The sequence below is a fragment of the Hemicordylus capensis genome, chromosome 5 (assembly GCF_027244095.1).
Source record: "Hemicordylus capensis ecotype Gifberg chromosome 5, rHemCap1.1.pri, whole genome shotgun sequence".
Classification (NCBI taxonomy): Eukaryota; Metazoa; Chordata; class Lepidosauria; order Squamata; family Cordylidae; genus Hemicordylus; species Hemicordylus capensis.
Window position 1 is genome coordinate 50,140,536 of NC_069661.1, and position 17,627 is coordinate 50,158,162.

General features: G+C 44.1%; 1 protein-coding gene across 11 annotated transcripts in view; it reads left to right on the plus strand.

Moving 5' to 3' along the window:
* Positions 1-17,627, plus strand: part of C5H4orf33 (chromosome 5 C4orf33 homolog) — a 98,772-nt gene that overhangs the window by 42,425 nt on the left and 38,720 nt on the right. For all 11 annotated transcript variants that reach the window (XM_053253324.1, XM_053253336.1, XM_053253321.1 and 8 more), the window contains one exon: positions 13,464-13,669. In XM_053253324.1, the coding sequence (XP_053109299.1) occupies positions 13,464-13,669 (206 nt within the window). The remainder of the gene's footprint in view (positions 1-13,463; positions 13,670-17,627) is intronic.

Below are 17,627 nucleotides of genomic sequence, written 5' to 3' on the forward strand. Positions count from 1 at the left end.
CAGCCACCAAGGTGGGGGGCTGTTGCCAGATAGCCCGCTTGCCCACTTATGGAAACTCTGGCTTCTGGCAGAAGCAAGACTAAGTAAGGCATGACAAGCACTTGGTGCCTAGCGGGAAGACAGCTTCTTCTGGGGTCAAACAGCTGTGTCATGCACACTTGAAGTGATACCAAACTAGACACTCTCATTCCTTGCATTCTTAAGGAAGCCAGAGATCCTAATAAAGCAAAAAGGTACTAAGATATAAGGTATAAAAATATGTTTCAATCAATCAATCAATCAATCAATCAATCAATCAGTCAATCAAGGTACTAAGATAAAGACTGCCCCTAAGAAGAGTGGCCATTAGACTGTGGGATGCAATCAAGAATGAGGACAACCCAGTTATGTAGATTCTGGACAATAGGATGCTTTTGTTCTGGGAACCATCTCAGTAATGACTGTCCCATTCTTTTCTGGATCCTGTGCTGGAACTTCCCCTTTCTTCCCTTTGTGTATCTGAGTTCCCCTACCTTTAGAACCTTGCTGGCAGAGGGGGAGAGTGGGGGAGAGAACCTATAAAAAGTCTTTGCTTTCCTTCAGAGCAGACGTTTTTGTTGTAATTATTGGTGATACAAGCTACTTCCTACTGTCCAGAAGCTGCCCAACCAAGTATGTGGGGATACATGACAGAGGTCTATAAAAGTGGATAGAGACATTCTTCTCCCTCTCACATAACACTAGAACTAGGGGCAATCCCATGAAATTGATTGCCAGGAAATCTAGGACCAACAAACAGAGGTACTTTTTCACACAACGCATAATCAACTTGTGGAATACTATAATGCCCTTATACAAAACTATGGTGCGGTCACACCTGGAGTACTGCTTACACTTCTGGTCACCACATCTAAAAAAGGACATTGTAGAACTGGAAAAGGTGCAGAAGATGGCAACCAAGATGATCAGGGGCCTAGAGCACCTTTCTTTTGAGACAAGGCTACAACACCTGGGGCTATTTAGTTTAGAAAAAAAGACAACTGCAGGGAGCCATGATAGAGGTCTATAAAATCATGCATGGTGTGGAGAAAGTGGATAGAGAGAAATTCTTCTCCCTCTCACATAACACTAGAACCAGGGGTCATCCCATGGAACGGATTGCCAGGAAATCTAGGACCAACAAACAGAGGTACTTTCCCACACAACACATAATCAACTTGTGGGATTCTCTGTCACAAAATGTGGTGACAGCCAACAACCTGGATGGCTTTAAGAGGGGTTTGGATAACTTCATGGAGGATGGGGTTTCTCATTGGGCTATCGGCCACCTCCAACCTCAAAGGCAGGATGCCTCTGAGTACCAGTTGTGGGGGAGTAACAGCAGGAGAGAGGGCATGCCCTCAACTCCTGCCTGTGGCTTCCAGCAGCATCTGGTGGGCCACTGTGTGAAACAGGATGCTGGACTAGATGGGTCTTGGCTTGATACAACAGGGCTGTTCTTATGTTCTTATATGGTGCACCCAAACCCTTTCCCCTTTAGCGGAATCACTGGACTGCTGTCCCTAAGCTGGAACACTGGACTGCGAACTCTGGACTCGTGTGAACTGAAATTGCTGTCCTTGAGTGTTCCTTGTGTAGGCAGATCTGCACAAGACTGCCCTGGGCATTCTTGAAATGACATCTCCTTGGACCACTCTCCTGCTACGGGTTAATCCCTGTACCTGACTCCTTGGACTTTGGAGTAGAACACTTGAATCTTGAAATGGAACCACTGAGGCTGGACTATTACTTGTGTGAAAGAGTGATCAACTTTACTAAAAGCAGCAGGAAGCTCTAGAAGTCTGAGGATCAAATACAGCCCTTCTGATCTGACAGTGAGAAGATAATTATGAGGGCAGTTTTAGGAAAGTGCAGGGGGCAGGCAGGAGCCAGCATGGAGGGGATGAGGATGAGGTGAACTCATCCACTCTCCCCTCACTTCCCATGCATCAATTCTCTCTCCCAGATTGCCATAACCATAATTTCCCATGATACATGAATTAGGCAAACCATGGTTAGGACTAATTTCTATAATATGGTTTGCAAACCTACTCTAGACCATGGTTTGGAAGTTAATGCTGTCCATATATTTGGGTGTGGAGGAAACCAGGGGATAGGAAACAGATGCAATCTTGCTGATTCAATCATAGCTTTACAGTTCTATTTGTTCATGGGTAATATCGTGATCAGAAAGTAATGCATGTTTCGGAAAGGGGAGCCAGTCTCTGTGCTCCAATACTTTGTTGCATCTGAGATTTTTTTGCAAAATATAGGAAAGTAAGGATGAAATAATACAATTATTCTCACAGTCATTGCAAGGTGGCTTTTTAAGAGTTGGTCAAGTATAGTACTCAGTTGCAAATTGCCATATTTTTATTGGTTATATAAGGGGCTCCCAATCTTGACTCCCCAGGCATTGCTGGACTACAAATTCCATCATCGCTGTTACAATGGCCTTCAGCAGGGGGTGATGGGAGTTATAGTCTAACAACATCTGAGGAGCCCATGGTTGGGAACCCCAGGGTTATATCAAGCAATAATCATGTACTTTTTGTTCAGGAAGTATCTGAAATGAAAATGGGAAGTTTGATGAAAATGATTTAAAAACAGTCTTTTCTCTTCATTTAAGATCAAGGTTGCACAACCTTGACCCTCCTGCAGATGCTGGACTACAATTCCCATCCTCCCTGACTACTGGAAACTGGCTAGGGATTTTGGGAGTTGTAGTTTAAAAAACAGCTGGAGGGCTGAAATTGTACAGCCCTGATTAAAGCGACCTTGATTTCAAATCTTTCCAGTCTGTCTCAATGTAACTCCATAAAGTTGCCTTGAGATGCATAAAATTGTCAAGTGAAATTCTGTTGTTAGACTATGATCCGCGTTACTTCTTTTGAAGTTTGCTTGAAGCAGCATATCATTTAGTTTTATGTTCCATGCTCTGGCAGCCTGTTTTAAACCATAAATGCTCTTTTGCAGTTTGCATACATAGTCCTCTTTGCCTTTCTCTAAGAAACCTGGTGGTTGTTGCATGTATATGTCCTCTTCTAGCTCGCCATGCAAGAATGCAGTTTTCACGTCTAGGTGTCCAACATGCATTCCTTTGCTAGCAGCAATACTTAAAAGAGTCCTTACTGTGGTATGTTTAACCACTGGTGCAAAGATTGCATCATAATCTTCTCCATATTTCTGTGAATATCCTTTTGCTACTAATCTGACTTTGTAGCACTGAATCTCACCATCAGCATCATGTTTGAGTTTGAAAACCCATTTGCAGCCTATAACTTTCCTTCCTTGAGGTAACTTAGTAAGAGTCCAGGTTTTGTTTTTCTGTAGAGCCTCAAGCTCTTCAATTGCGTTTCCACTTCTGGGCTTCTGGTTGTGGTAGCTGGGATATTTCCTCCCATGATGAAGGTTCTGGTTGTTCCACTGTTCTTGCGAGCTAGGACAGTCTCGGAGCTGGAACACCTCTGTTTGAGTGCATTGATCGCCTCACTTCACCCTCTGTGTTCTCTCCCATTATCTCAGGTGTATCTGGTGGATCGCTGGGGGTCTCTGTGTCGAGTGTGGTTGGTTCTGGATCTGCTGTCTCCTCCTCCTCAATTCCTCTGAGATCAGGAAGCATAATCGAGTCATTAGGGTGTTTGGTCTGGTTGCTTGCTTCGGTGTAGGCCCCCTCTGAAGGGTGTAGGCCCCCTCTTTCATTCTCATCAAAATACACCGCTCTGCTTATGGTTATCCTGTTGGTGTCAGGATCCAGAATTCTGTAGCCTTTAGATTGTGCTGAGTAGCCTACAAAAATCCCTTTTGTGGCCCTAGTCCCTAACTTAGTCCTTTTTTCCTTTGGGATGTATGACTAAGCCGTGCTTCCAAAGACACTCAGATGCGTCCTGGACGGCTTATGACCATGCCAAAGTTCATATGGTGTTGTTCCTATAGGCTTTGTGTGCATTCTGTTTTGTATGTATGCAGCAGTCATGATGCCTTCTCCCCAGAATTTCTGTGGGAGGTGTGCGTCAGCAAGCATGCATCCTACCATGTCCAGTAGACTTCTGTTTTCTGACACTTCATTCTGTGATGCGTAAGAAGCTACCGTGGTTTGATGCACGATTCCATGTTCTCTCAGGAACTGCTGTGTGGCGTTGGACATATATTCTCCTCATTGTCTGTGCGCAGGATCTTTGGCTTCCAGCCAAATTTGTTGCTTGCCATCACCACATATTCTTGCAGTTTCTCCAGCGTCTGTGATTTCTCCTTTAGTAGAAATACACACGTGTATCGTGAGAAATCATCTGTTATTGTTAGAAAATATTTTTGATTACCTATGCTTGCTGGTAGTGGTCCAGATATATCACTGTGGATCAGCTCCAGGGGTCTTCCGGTCTTCCTTTCACTCTGCTTAGGAAATGGCTTAACTGCTTTGGACTCAAGACAACAAACACAGTTAGTTACAATGTCACATGGTACAAAATCAATGCCATTAGCTAATCCCTTTTCCTTCATGTTCTGGATTGACTCATAGCTCCTGTGTCCTAGGCATCTATGCCACAGTTGCAAGCAGTTTTCATGCAGGCATGACTTAGCAAGGTTCACTTCATTAGGCTGGTATGCCTCAGGTTTGGACTGGGCTGGTCTTTCTCTGTCTGTAGATTGCTCCTCCACATGATAAAGACCTTTGGATTTAGACCCTACAAGGCAAACTTCTCCATTCTGGGTAACAACACATTGTCCATTTTTAATATACAGTTCACAGCCTTGTTTCTCTAGCTTGGATATTGAAATCAAGGAGCTTGAGAAGTCAGGGATATACAAAACATCTTTAATAAAAAATGGTTTAACAGATCCATCCAGTAACTTGCAATACAAAACTCCTTCACCTTTCTTCTTGGCTTTAATTGTAGTATTATTGCCCAAATAAACAGTCTCTTCAGGAATATCAAACAGTTCAGTAGAGAAACCCAGATTGTTTGAAATATGCACAGAGGAAGCTGAATCAAAAATGAACTTTTCATTGCTTTGCATCAAGTTAACATTAAAGTTCCTGTTCGAATACTTTTCTGTGTGCTTAATATCCTTTGTCTGATTCTTGGGACAGTTCGCCACCTTGTGGCCAAATTGGTTACACAGAAAACATCTAAAGGCATTAGTCCCAGTTGGCCGCATTTCAGGAGCAGTCTCCCTGCTGGCGGTCATGTGACCTCTCTCTCTGGACTGAGTTTCCTTGGTGGCAATGAAGCCAGATCTCTTTGTATGTAAATGTGGGGGCCCCATGCGGTTTCCTCTTGCAGCATTCCCTCCCCACCTTGGGTTTCCTCTGGAATGACCAATTGTTGCTTTAAGAGCAAAGTTACTTGCCAATTCACTTTCATAGTGAGAATTCAAAACTTTTCTTCTATTTGCCTCAGAAGATAATGTTTGTACTGCTTTCTCATAGCTTAGATTGGTGTGGGTTTCCAATTGGCCGATTATACTGCTATAGCTGGGGGGCATGCTTAGGAACAGAGCTTCCAGCTTCTGACTCTCTGTAAATTGTTCCCCTGCCTCTTTAAATTGAAAAAAGAAATCTTCCAAAAATCCCACAAGTGTAGCAAAACAGTCCCCAGCTTTATACTGGAAATCCTGCATTTTCTTTCTCAAGTTAAAGGTGTATGCCCACCCCTTCTTCATATGCAAGGAATCTAGCTTGCTTAGCATTTCCTTTGAGGTTCCAAGATCACATATAGTGTAAAGGTAATTTTTACTCACGGAAGCTGCGATCAAAGCTTGAGATTTCGCATCCTTGATGAGCCAATTTTGTCTAGCAGTCTTCTCAGCAGCTGTGGTTCCTTCTGTGGTGGGGGGGTTTCCTCCTCAGTAACTTTTGGAGTCCTTCTGCTTTCAGTGCAAGCCTCAATCTGGTTTTCCATTCCAAATAGTTGTCTGTGTTCAAGATAGTCAGCCTGAGTTTTCCCTCTAGGTAAGTAGCCATCCTCACTGGCTCCAAAAAGCAGTTGCTGTAGATTAGCAATTCAAAGTGTCCACGCTAGATCTCACTGGATCTCCTCGAACAAACCTAACTCTCTGGTTGCAGTACACGCAGCTCAAAATACTGGGCTCCCATAACCTGCTGGAAGTTCTCTGTGGTGAGAGAATCCCTTTCTCATTATAGCAGAGTGCACAGAGGCACAACACAGCAGATTTAGTTAGGCATGCATGTATGCTGAGAGTAAAGTAACTTGGAGCCAATTCATAGTTTCAAATCAATATATAAGGCATTTATTAAGGAACTCCATTCTAGATAGGAAAGTGAGGAGTTAGGATCTCTAATCTATCTAGCTAGCTGGATGCAGATGGATTCTGCATCTTCTCTGCACACATGGTGCAGAGAGAGAGGCTTGCCATGTTGCAAGGTAGAAGGGCAGGTAGGGAAGAGAGGAGAGGAAGGAAGTTAGTCCCTGAGATTACCAATCTACATATCAAAGGGATAGTATCAGAGCAGTGGAGAAGGGATGACCAATGTCTTGACCCTCTAGCCCTCTGACTCACTAGTCTGTCCTCCACTGTCTGAGACGAGACAGCGCAAAGTCCTTAACTTCCAACACCTGCAGATGCTGGACTACAATTCCCATCCTCCCTGACTACTGGAAACTGGCTAGGGATTTTGGGAGTTGTAGTTTAAAAAACAGCTGGAGGGCTGAAATTGTACAGCCCTGATTTAAGCGACCTTGGTTGATTTCAAATCTTTCCAGTTTGTCTCAATGTAACTCCATAAAGTTGCCTTGAGATGCATAAAATTGTCAAGTGAATTCGTCTTCAGAACCAAAGCATTCCCATACTGAGACTTCAATACAGAGTACATCCAACAGCTGCTAAAATGCAGATAAAAATATGTGGCTGCATCCCAGTTTCCCAGAAATTACGATAACCTATATGGAATGTTGGCGCACTATGGGTTGTAACCAGCAATCTACTTGTGGTAAAGAGTACTGAAAGCAATTCACTACAGAAATCCACAGCTGACAGCATTCTTACTTGAATAACCCACTTTCTTTAGAAGCTGAAAAAATAATTCCTACATTTAAAACCAGTAGGAAGAAAAAGCCATGTAAAGTCAAAAAGAAAATTTGCTTTTTACAACTGACAGCACTTACCTACATTCTTTTTTAAAAGAACTTTGGCCAGGGGTGCAAAATTCTATTAGCTGGTTGCCAGGGGTAACCATATTCATTAAGTCTGGCACTTGCAAGTGATACTGTAAAAGAAGAACACAATAGCCTCCCTCCCCCATTGGAGAGGATGACTGAGCTACAGAAGTCAGCTTTGCCTGTTAGTGGTGCTGTGTGCATGGAGGTGGTGATTCTCTTATATTTAACAGGAAGAGAGCAACTGACCTTAGTTCTGTTCCTGGAAAACTCCATGAGTGGCAAATTTGTGGTTAGTGAGGCATTAAAACCAATGGGAAACGGAGGGTTAGGGGAACTATGATTGAAAAAAATACTTTAAAATCAAGAAAAAAATACTAGAAAATCAGCAAAATTTGACAAATATCCCTTAATCAGCTAGAGGAGTGAGCAGACTGCACCTCTGGAAATTTTTTGAACCCCCTCCCAATCACTAAAAGGCACTTTAGAAACCATCCACCCCAATAGCTCAAAAGCACTTTAAATTGCAAGGAGTCGACAGGGTCTACCCACCCACCCTTCCAATCACTAAAAAATCTCACCAACTGCAGATACTTGGGTCGTGGTTGGTGAGACTGATCACAGTTTCCCAGCTGCAGTAGTAGTAGTAGTAGTGTGTTTATTGCGGTCACAGACCAGATTAACAAACAATAACAATTAATAGCATTAATAAGAAAATTCAAGAATTTCAAAAGTTTACAAAATCACAAACAGTTCAAATTACTAATACCTGTACAGTCTTTGTGGAGCTTCAGTGCCACAAAACAGAACTTTGCCACATTATCTGAAATTACAGGTTTAAAATTGGCCAGCATAATTTCAAAATAAAATTGGTCTGTGTGACCAGGATAAATGGCTAAAATAGGAGCAATAGATTTGGTGCGAGTGTCCTTATAAAACTGGCAATAAAGAATAACATGGGTGATAAACTCTATATCCCCTGAGCCTCAGGGACAACAGCACTGATCATAAGGAAATAGTTTGAATTTACCATCAAGGACTGCCGAAGGGAGAACATTCAATCGCGCGAAGGTCAGAAATCTACTACATTTTGGTACCAAGATCTGGTCTAAATATTCAGTTGGGTTATAGTAAAAAGTTTGAGAACCTAAGTATATTCCCTTGGGTAGCCGTGCAGACGCCTCCTGCAAATCTATATCTCAGAGCTGTTGCTTCACAAAGCAAAGCGCCTGCTCTAATCCTTGCCCAATAGGATCTTCTCAAGACATGCCCAAGTGATGCAATTTTAATTTCAAAGCTGATTTCCATTTGGAAACGAAACTGATAACACTAAAGGGGCAAGACCAGCCAGAAAGAAGACCAGGCTTAACCAAAATTTAATTATACAAAACCATACTTTTGCTTTCAAAGTGGTGACCCCTGCTTCCCTATGAAGGATGGCATTTGCTGTACCCCTGGGAATTTAGTTTGTACTGTTTCAAGCTGAGAGAAATTTTCCAGAGGACCAATCTGCACCCCATAAAGAATTTGGGGATATATCTTGGCCTTCAACAATTTTATAGCCGTTGGTATGAAAAAGGCATCCCTAGAGTAATAGAAGGACTTAATCACATTTGCTGTCTGTTGAGCACCTTGGGAAATATAATCAAGATGGGCTTTACGTGTTCCAGTTTGGTGGAATACTACCCCCAAATACTTAAAAACCTTAACCTGTTCAATACTATGCCCGTTTATTGTCCATTTAAAGATTGTGGGGTGCTTTGAAAACACCATTATCTTGGTCTTAGAATAATTGATCTCTAAAGCCTCCTTCTCAGTATACTTACCTAAGGAGGTCAAAGCATGACTGAGACTTATCCTGGTTTGAGATAAAAGGGCAATATCATCCGCATAGAGCAATAATTAAACATGTCTGCTAACAAGTTTGGGGGTGTGTGCAAATCCAAATCATTAAAATGTGAAACTATTGAGTTTATGTAAAAATTAAACAAGACTGGGGCAAGGATGCATCCTTGCCGAACTCCTTTATAGGTAGGAATCTCAGATGAGAGGTGCCCTTTTCTAGAGCATTGTACTCTGAGATGGATATTACGATGGGAATTGTAAATTAATAAAAGTAAACGGTGGTCTAGAGATGATTCCTTTAACTTCAGCCAGAGTTTGTCCCTAGATATGGAATTGAACGCTGCCTTGAAGTCTATAAAAGCAGTAAACAGGGACGATTTAAGTCTAAAGGAATATTTTTCAGCCAAAAATTGCAATGTAAATATTTGATGAGTTGTAGAGAAGCCTTCTCGAAACCCCGCTTGCTCAGCCATTAGGATACACTGATCATCCAACCAATCCTGGAGTTTCCTCAAAAGATGCCTGGCATATAACTTGCTGACAATGCTAAGAAGACTAATCGGTTGGTAATTATTTGGATCCTCCCATAATCCTTTCTTGTAAAGTGGTACTATTATTGAAACACCCCAGACCTCCGGGATTATAGCCGGAGCATCTATGTAAGTAAAAAGAGAAGCAAGGACAGGAGCCCCCCAATCAAGGTTATTACTAACAGTTATGATACAGTCAAGTCGTGTGGCCTTTCCCTTCTTGCAGTTTTTAACAGTGCTTCGATTTCTGAAACAGTAACCGAATCACAATTTGGCAACTGACTAGGATTATAATCTACTATTGCAATATTGGGTCAAAGTTGCAGATACTCAAAACTGAGATTGACGAGGGATGACAGTACTGCTTCTGATTGGTTTTCTGTGGGGAGAGTTGTCTACCAATTGCTTTTCTCAGAGAACAAGTCTACCCCTTAAACCCAATAGGTAGACCAGCTCTCGCATGAAAAACAATGCTTGAATAGAACTGTTTTTTCAGGGAGAGCTGGTCTACCGGTTAGGTTTAATTGGCAGTCCTGCTCTCCATGAGAAAAATTGAATCAATTCAACGATTCATGAATCAAATAGTTGAATCAACTGGCATGTGCCAGCTGCTTCGACAATTCGATTTGAGACTTTGCAATTCGATTTAAGGTTGAATTGAATAGCAAAATCCAATTTGTGTACACCCCTACTACAGGGAGATAGTGGTGAGATGTCCTTTAAGTGCAAATATGTGTCAAAATGGCTTTGCAGTTGCCATCCAAAGAGGGAAGGAGAGAGTCTGGTGGCTATAGCCCACCTCCAGTTTCAGAGGCTAGATGCCTCTAAATACCAGTTGCAGGGGAGCAACAGCAAGAGAGAGGGCAGGGCATGCCTTCACCTCTTGCTGTGGGCTTCTCAGAGGCATCTGGTAGGCCACTGTGTGAAACAGGATGCTGGACTTGAAAGACCTTGGGCCTGATCCAGCAGGGCTGTTCTTATGAGGCAGACAATCTTAGTTGATTAATCATTCAAATATTATTTGATTTAAATTTGTATATGGGTAAAAGTGATGCTCATGATAGCAGAAGCATTCCTTAGATGATGATGCACACAGCAGGTATTATCGCATTTCATTGATGGAGTTTATCACCCACTTTGGGGTGAATTTCCAAACAACCCAACTCCAAGAAGACCTAGTCCTGGCATGTTAGGAGCCTCCACTGGCCTCACACCATACATGGCCACTTCTTAATGTTTTCCCATCCTCTTGTACTCTCTCTTCAAAGTTCTTTTTAATTTTCATGTATGATACTTGTTGGCTATTAGTCTTGTGCCAGTATTTAGCCTTGGATGAGGCCATAGCTCAGTGGTAGAGCATCTGTTTGCATACAGAAGTTCCCCAGTTTAGTCCCTGGCACATCCAGGTAGGGCTTGGAAATATTCCTGCCTGAAATCATGGAGAGTCTCTGCCAATCATTGTAGACCAAGCCTGCTCAATTTAGGCCTCCCAGCTGTTTCTGGACTACAGCTCCCATAATCCCCAGCCACAATAACCAATAGCCAGGGATTAAGGGAGTTGTAGGCCAACATCTGCAAGAGAGCTGAAGTTGAGCAGCCCTGATGTAGACAATACAGAGCTAGATAGACCAATGCTCTGACATGGTATAAGGCAGCTTCCTATTTTTTGAATTCCCCCTCCCCCTATTGTGGTGTACCCCTTGGAGCGCAAGATTCCTCAGGGAGGGAAGGAAGAGTCATAAGAATGTAAGATGAGCCTTGCTGGATCTTGCTCAATGCCTATCTATTCTAGCACCCTGATTAGAATGCTTTTCTAGCATTCAAGAATAGCTAGAACGCTATTCTAGCATTCTAGGCCCAACAGATGCCTTAGGAAGCCACACAACCAAGAGATGAATGCATGCCCCCTTTCCTGCTATTGCTCCCCTGCAACAGGTATTTGGAGATATCCTGGCTCTGAACATGGAGGTAGCCTATAGCCATCAAGATGGGATGTTTGCCAAACCGTATGCTGCTCAATTCCTTTCCACCTTCCCCCAGGTGCCAAGATAGCTGGGGTGAGGCTGTAGCAGCAAAAGCATCAGCAGCAGTTACAGAGCTTGGGGAAAGGAATGTCATTCAATGCCCACACACTCCTCCAGAGCTTCCAACCCTTTCTGTACGGCCTCTAACAGCAGCTAGATCTGCAAACATTAGGAAGAAGCGATAATGCACATCTCAATGCTTTGAAAAGCTTGGCCTGTTCATTTCTGTATCGCAATTCCCAACCTTGGCTCCCAGAGATGCTCAAATGCTTGCAAGCCTTGGTTCTGCCACTTGCCTGTATCCCACAACAGCTACCAGTTGCCTTTGATGTTAATGTTGCAACTTTAATGCAAATAGCTTCAATTAGTGCATCTCTCTCATAAGAGCTAGCACAACACTGCTTTTGTTAGCAGCTGGTGGGTGTCTCTTTGCAAATGAAATTCTGTGATTCCTGCTTCTTTGAATTGGTGTTGGCTCCAGGGATTAAGGCTTCCTTTTTGATCTCTTCTATTAGACAGGCAATACAGAGGACATACAGCTGAAAACCATATAATTCTAAAATGCAGCTTAGAACAAACTGAATAGAAAGTCCACTGGGGTATACAACGCAAACGATCTTCTGCTGTACATGAAAGCATATGGTTGGGGGTGTGTGTGTGGTGGGGAGTTTTTTGTTTTTATTTTTTAAGAAATTCAGTGTTGTATTCCACCTAGTAATCTTTTATGTTTTGTTAATTAGAAGTTTGTCCCAATGGGGATTGTGGGGTCAGAAAGAAAAGGGAGGAAAAGAAGGAGAAAATGGAATTGTTTCTGAATAAAGTCTTAGTTAAATCTACATAAGATTACTTTGTGTTTATGAGGGAAACAGTTACAAAACATTTAGGTGTATGCTGCATTAAAGCATTTTCTAAGCCCTTTAGCTGCATTTCTATGTATTGGGCTTAACAGAATGGGACAGAAGAATACATGCAGAGGCACTCTAACCCTCGGACCTTAGGGACCTGGTCCGGGGTTTTTTCAATGAACCAAGGGGGCCTCCTGCTGCCCCACCACTGCCCTGCTGCGCTGAACCATGGTTATCTTACTTTAGCTGCCAATGTGTGGGGTGGGATGTGGGGTGTGAGCGGTGGTGACGGTGGCCGGAGCAGCCGCTGGTCCTGCTGGTCCTTGCAAACTGCGAGGTGCTCCAGTGTGCCTCCACAGAAAGGAGAGCCTCACAGTTTGCAAGGACAAGCAGGCCCAGTAGCCACTCTGGCCACTGCCACTGCCACCACGGGGTGGGGGAGGCCTGCGCGGCTCACCACCTGCCCCACACATTGGCAGCTAAAGTAAAGTAACGAAGGTAAGATAACCATGGTTTGGCACAGCAGAGCAGTGGCAGGGTGGGTGCGGGGTGGCAGCAGGAGCCACCCAAATGCAGGGGGGCCTCATGGGGGAGGGGGTCTCACTGAGGGGGGGCTCATGGCAAGGGTGGTCCAGGCACCAGTTTTGCCTAGGCGCACCTCTGAATACGTGTATTATAAACGCTTAAAACAATAGAGGTGCTAACAAAGTAGAACATCAAATGTAGTACTTCTATGTTATCTTGATAATTAAACAGTATCTAAAGTTTATTTTAAAGGCTCTATCTGGCCCTATCCACCCCCAGCACAGTACTTCCAGTGACTGTTGCTGGTGTTTATCTTATATTTCTTTTTAGAATGTGAGCCCTTTGTGGACAGGGTTCCATCTTATTTGTTTGTTGTTTCTCTGTGTGAACCACCCTGAACCATTTTTGGAAAGGTGGTATAGAAATTGAAATAATAACAACAACAACAATAATAATAATAATAATAAAATAATGGCCTGGTGACTTAATACGCTGTATTCACACTAACCTTGTTAAAATAATGACATTTTAATACTTTGTGTTTCATCGCGTATACAGAAAGAACTTCCTTTGGCATTTCAAGCAGACATAAACTGGACCCAGGGCACCTGGCATGGTACAGCAATTATTCCCTGGAAATATTTCCCCCCTGGTGTAGACAAGATGAATTCATATGCAATTCATGGATCTGGGCTTGGAAGAACGTATGAGGCACTTTATCCAGTACCGCGGGAAGAGATCAAAGAGGGGCAGGGTCCTAATTTGTGAGTACCAAACCCCACACGTTTCTTAAATTGTTTTCTGGCTTTTCTGAACCTTCATTTTAGCCTTTATAGTTAACTGCTTACATAACACATTTAGAAAATCCTTCATGCTTTAGTGGGATTTATTGGAATATTTATTTTGTTTGTTCCTTTTATTGACTATTTTGTAGCATACCAGTTGAACCTATTTTATGGAGTGGAAAAAGAATAAATACACATAAGCTGTTGAAAGGGCAATGTGGAGGATAGGCTAATCCTGATTTTTCCACAGTACCTGATCACTGATTTGCCATACATTCATGAAATTAACTGTGTGAATGATTGCATTATGGAATTGATTTTTGCAGTGAAAGATTCACAGAGTTGAGGATAGAAAGCTGCCTTAAAGTTGATTCACCTAGGCGTTTTCCAGATTACACACTGCCACGTGTCCCATAAGTGCTCCTCCGCATTGCCAGTGTTTTGACATTGTGTTCACAGTGCTATCAGCAGGGTGCCATCCATATTTCTGATGCCTTGTTTTGAATTTTAATGATGCATTATGGCCCTATAACGTGCTAATCACGTTGCAGGAAAGTAGCTGTATTTTTCCATGGTAGAAAGGCTTGCTACGGAGTTTATGCATTGCAGAGTCTTGCAGAATGGACAGTTCTTTGCCCTACCTGCCCGTGCTTGCTTCCCCCACCCCCTTGCTGTGCAGAGAGAAACAGGCAGGGAGGAATCTCGGTTTCCCCCTCCTTTCCTCCCCACAGATCCCAAATCTGACACCATCCTCCTCCTTCGCTTGCTTCCAATATAACTTGAGCTTGTCAACACAGAAGGCGAGGGGAGTGCAGCTGAGCAGATTTCTGAATCCAACCCTTTCTCGTGCATTTTTTGCTGAAGAGGAAGCCCACTGAACAAAATCATTTACCTCTGTGCAATCCCACTTACTACAAGCCAAAGGGCAGGGAGAGAGAGCAGTCACTTACTAAAAGGAAGCCCAAACTGAATCATGATTCATTTACTTCTGGGCAATCCCACAGCCCTCTGCCTCCTATTTATTTATTTATTTATTTCTCTGGAGGTGTGCCAGTTCCTGTCTTTCCCTCTTCCTGGCTCTCCACAGGATTCTCTTTTGCTCCCCCCATAAGCAGTTCCCTTTGTTTTGTCACTCCAAAGGATCTCCTCACGGACCCCGCTCCTCCTCTTTTCTTCTTTTAATTTCCCCCCAGTTTTCCTTCTTCAAAACTGGAATGATGCAAGACAAAGTTAGATTTTTGTTTTGGAATGGTGCTTCCCCCTGCTGGCAGATTTGCGCAAGGCAGACAAGAAGTTACCCCCCCCCCCAATCATTTCACGCCCTCCCCCCACAAGTCCATTGGCCCAAATGGATCAGGAGGAGGGGCAGATAAATGCGTTTCAAGAAGAATATGGACAGTCCTGCCTTGAAAACGCATTTCAATGGATGGAAAATATGAATGGCCACCAGCCTACAACGAAGCATTGAATAACGCTTTACTCTTGGTTTTAAACCATTGCACTATTCTGTCACACTTTGCAAGGCTTTACCCATTGCAAATCTTGTAGTCTGGAAAACACCCTAGACTAGTATTGTCCAAACTATTCTCCAGTGTTTCAGACAGGAGTCTTTTCCTGCCCTACCTGCATGTTTTTCAAACAGCAGGCTTTACCACAAGTTTACTGCAAGGTTTTTCAAAGTCCCCCCCCCCCCAAAAAAAAACACCAATGGAAAAAGTGGATTTTTTTACCCTAGATATAAATCGGGCTACACTCTAACATGCAATGAAAAACCTGAATTGTGTGTGAAATGCTCCCTGATAGCGTGCAGGGACTTTGGGGTAAATCTGGCTGAGATATGAACACATACCCTCCATTCTGGAGGAACAGAGCTAAAAGCCCTGTGTGAAAAACATGCTGGAGATGCTAGAAGGGATGTGCACTGGACTGGTCCGGGGCCATGGTAGAGGCCTCCAAACCGCTCCGGATTGGGGCCGGGCCGGTGGTCCAGTGGGGGAGGGGTATGGAGCTTTAAGGGCGGGGGGGTAGTACTTACCCCTCCCGCCGCTTTCCCCCCTCCGGCGCTCGACTTTTTAGCAAAGTTTTCAGGGCGGCAGCGTTCCTCCCTGCTGCCCCTGCCCCCGTCGTTGCCCGGCGAAAGGGGAAGTTGAGTGCACACATGTGCCCGTTGCGGCGTGCGTGTGCCCATCGCCGCCATTCATGTGTGTGCCACACACGTCACACATTGCGTGCACACGCGACGTGTGATGTGTGTGGTGCGTGCGGTGGTGGCAATGAGTGCACACGTGCCACAACGGCGCATGCATGCACTCAACTTCCCCTTTTGCCGGGCAACGATGGGGGCAGGGGCAGCAGGGAGGAACGCTGCTGCCCCGAAAACTTTGCTAAAAAGTTGAGCACCGGAGGGGGGAAAGCGACAGGAGGGGTAAGTACTACCCCCCCATCCTTAAAGCTCCATACCCCACAGTGCCGGACTGCGCCTCTGTGGTTCCGTGCACATCCCTAGATGCTAGGAATTGAACCTGAGACCTTTTACCTGCAGAGCACTGAGCTATGGTCCATCCCTCAATATCAGATCTCAACCAAATGTCTACTATTGAGGCATAATTTTGTACAAGGCTGAGAATAAGAGTGACTGGCTCAAAGTCACCCCAGAAAGCTTCAGAACTAAGCCAAGGAATTAAGCCTCAGTCTCACAGGAACACAGGAAGCTGCCATATACAAAATCAGACCATTGGTCCATCTAGCTCAGTACTGTCTCCACAGACTGGCAGCGGCTTCTACAAGGTTGTAGGCAGCAGTCTCTCCCAGCCCAGAGGAGAGCTGGTTTTGTGGTAGCAAGCATGATGACTTGTTCCCTTAGCTAAGCAGGGTCCACCCTGGTTGCATATGAAAGAGAGACTAGAAGTGTGAGCACTGTAAGATATTCCCCTTAGAGGATGGAGCTGCTCTGGGAAGAGCATCTAGGTTCTAGGTTCCCTCCCTGGCAGCTCCAAGACAGGGCTGAGAGAGATTCCTGCCTGCAATCTTGGAGATGCTGCTGCCAGTCTGTGTAGACGATACTGAGCTAGATGGACCTATGGTCTGACACAGTATATGGGAGCTTCCTATGTTCCCTTTCTGGAAATGCCAGGGAGAGTATCCCTGGTTCTAGTTTCACTTTTAACCACTATGTCACATGGCTGTCATGCTTGAAGAAAAGCTGGAGAGTCCCAAGTAAAAGGGTATGTGTGCGGTAGAAGAATGCTGATGACTAGAAGCGACAGATGGGAAAGCAACAGCAAATGTAGCCCTGCCCTCCATTCCCCTAAACAAAATATTACCCAAGCCCAAGATTATAAAGAAAGCTTCCTTTTCACCCTAGAAGCTGTGTAGGTGGAAATTTTCTTCTTCGAAACCTGGCTCCTTTATGTTTGTGAGGTTGAGGTGGGAGTGTGGGTAAAAATTACTCCCTCTTGGAGCAAAATTCATGAGAGAGAGAGAGAGAGAGAGAGAGATAGTTTCTCTCTCAGTAGCCTCTTTCAAACTTTAGGAAAAAGCCCTGCTGTAGCCTCACCCATGTGCTCTGCTGCTCACAGTTATGATGGAGCTTCTCTGAAGAAGGAAAAGCCCTCCTTATGAATGAGGGCAGGCACATCTGTGATGGTGAGGGGGCAGGGGTGTAACTATAAGAAGGGCAAGGGGAGACAGTTGTCTGGGGGCCCACTGCCTTGGGGGGCCACCAGAGGCAAGTCACGTGACTGACTCCCCCAGCCGTGCACCTGCCCGGGCTTCCTTCAGTTGTATTCAACCTCCAAAATGGATGTGAGTGTTAAGACCTGGAGCTACCAGAACAGTATGTCTTTCTCTAGTACCATTAAATGACTTGCATCGTCCACAATTTACAAAGCCTTTAAAAAAATAATTTAGGATGATGTTCTATTGTCGCACATAGGTT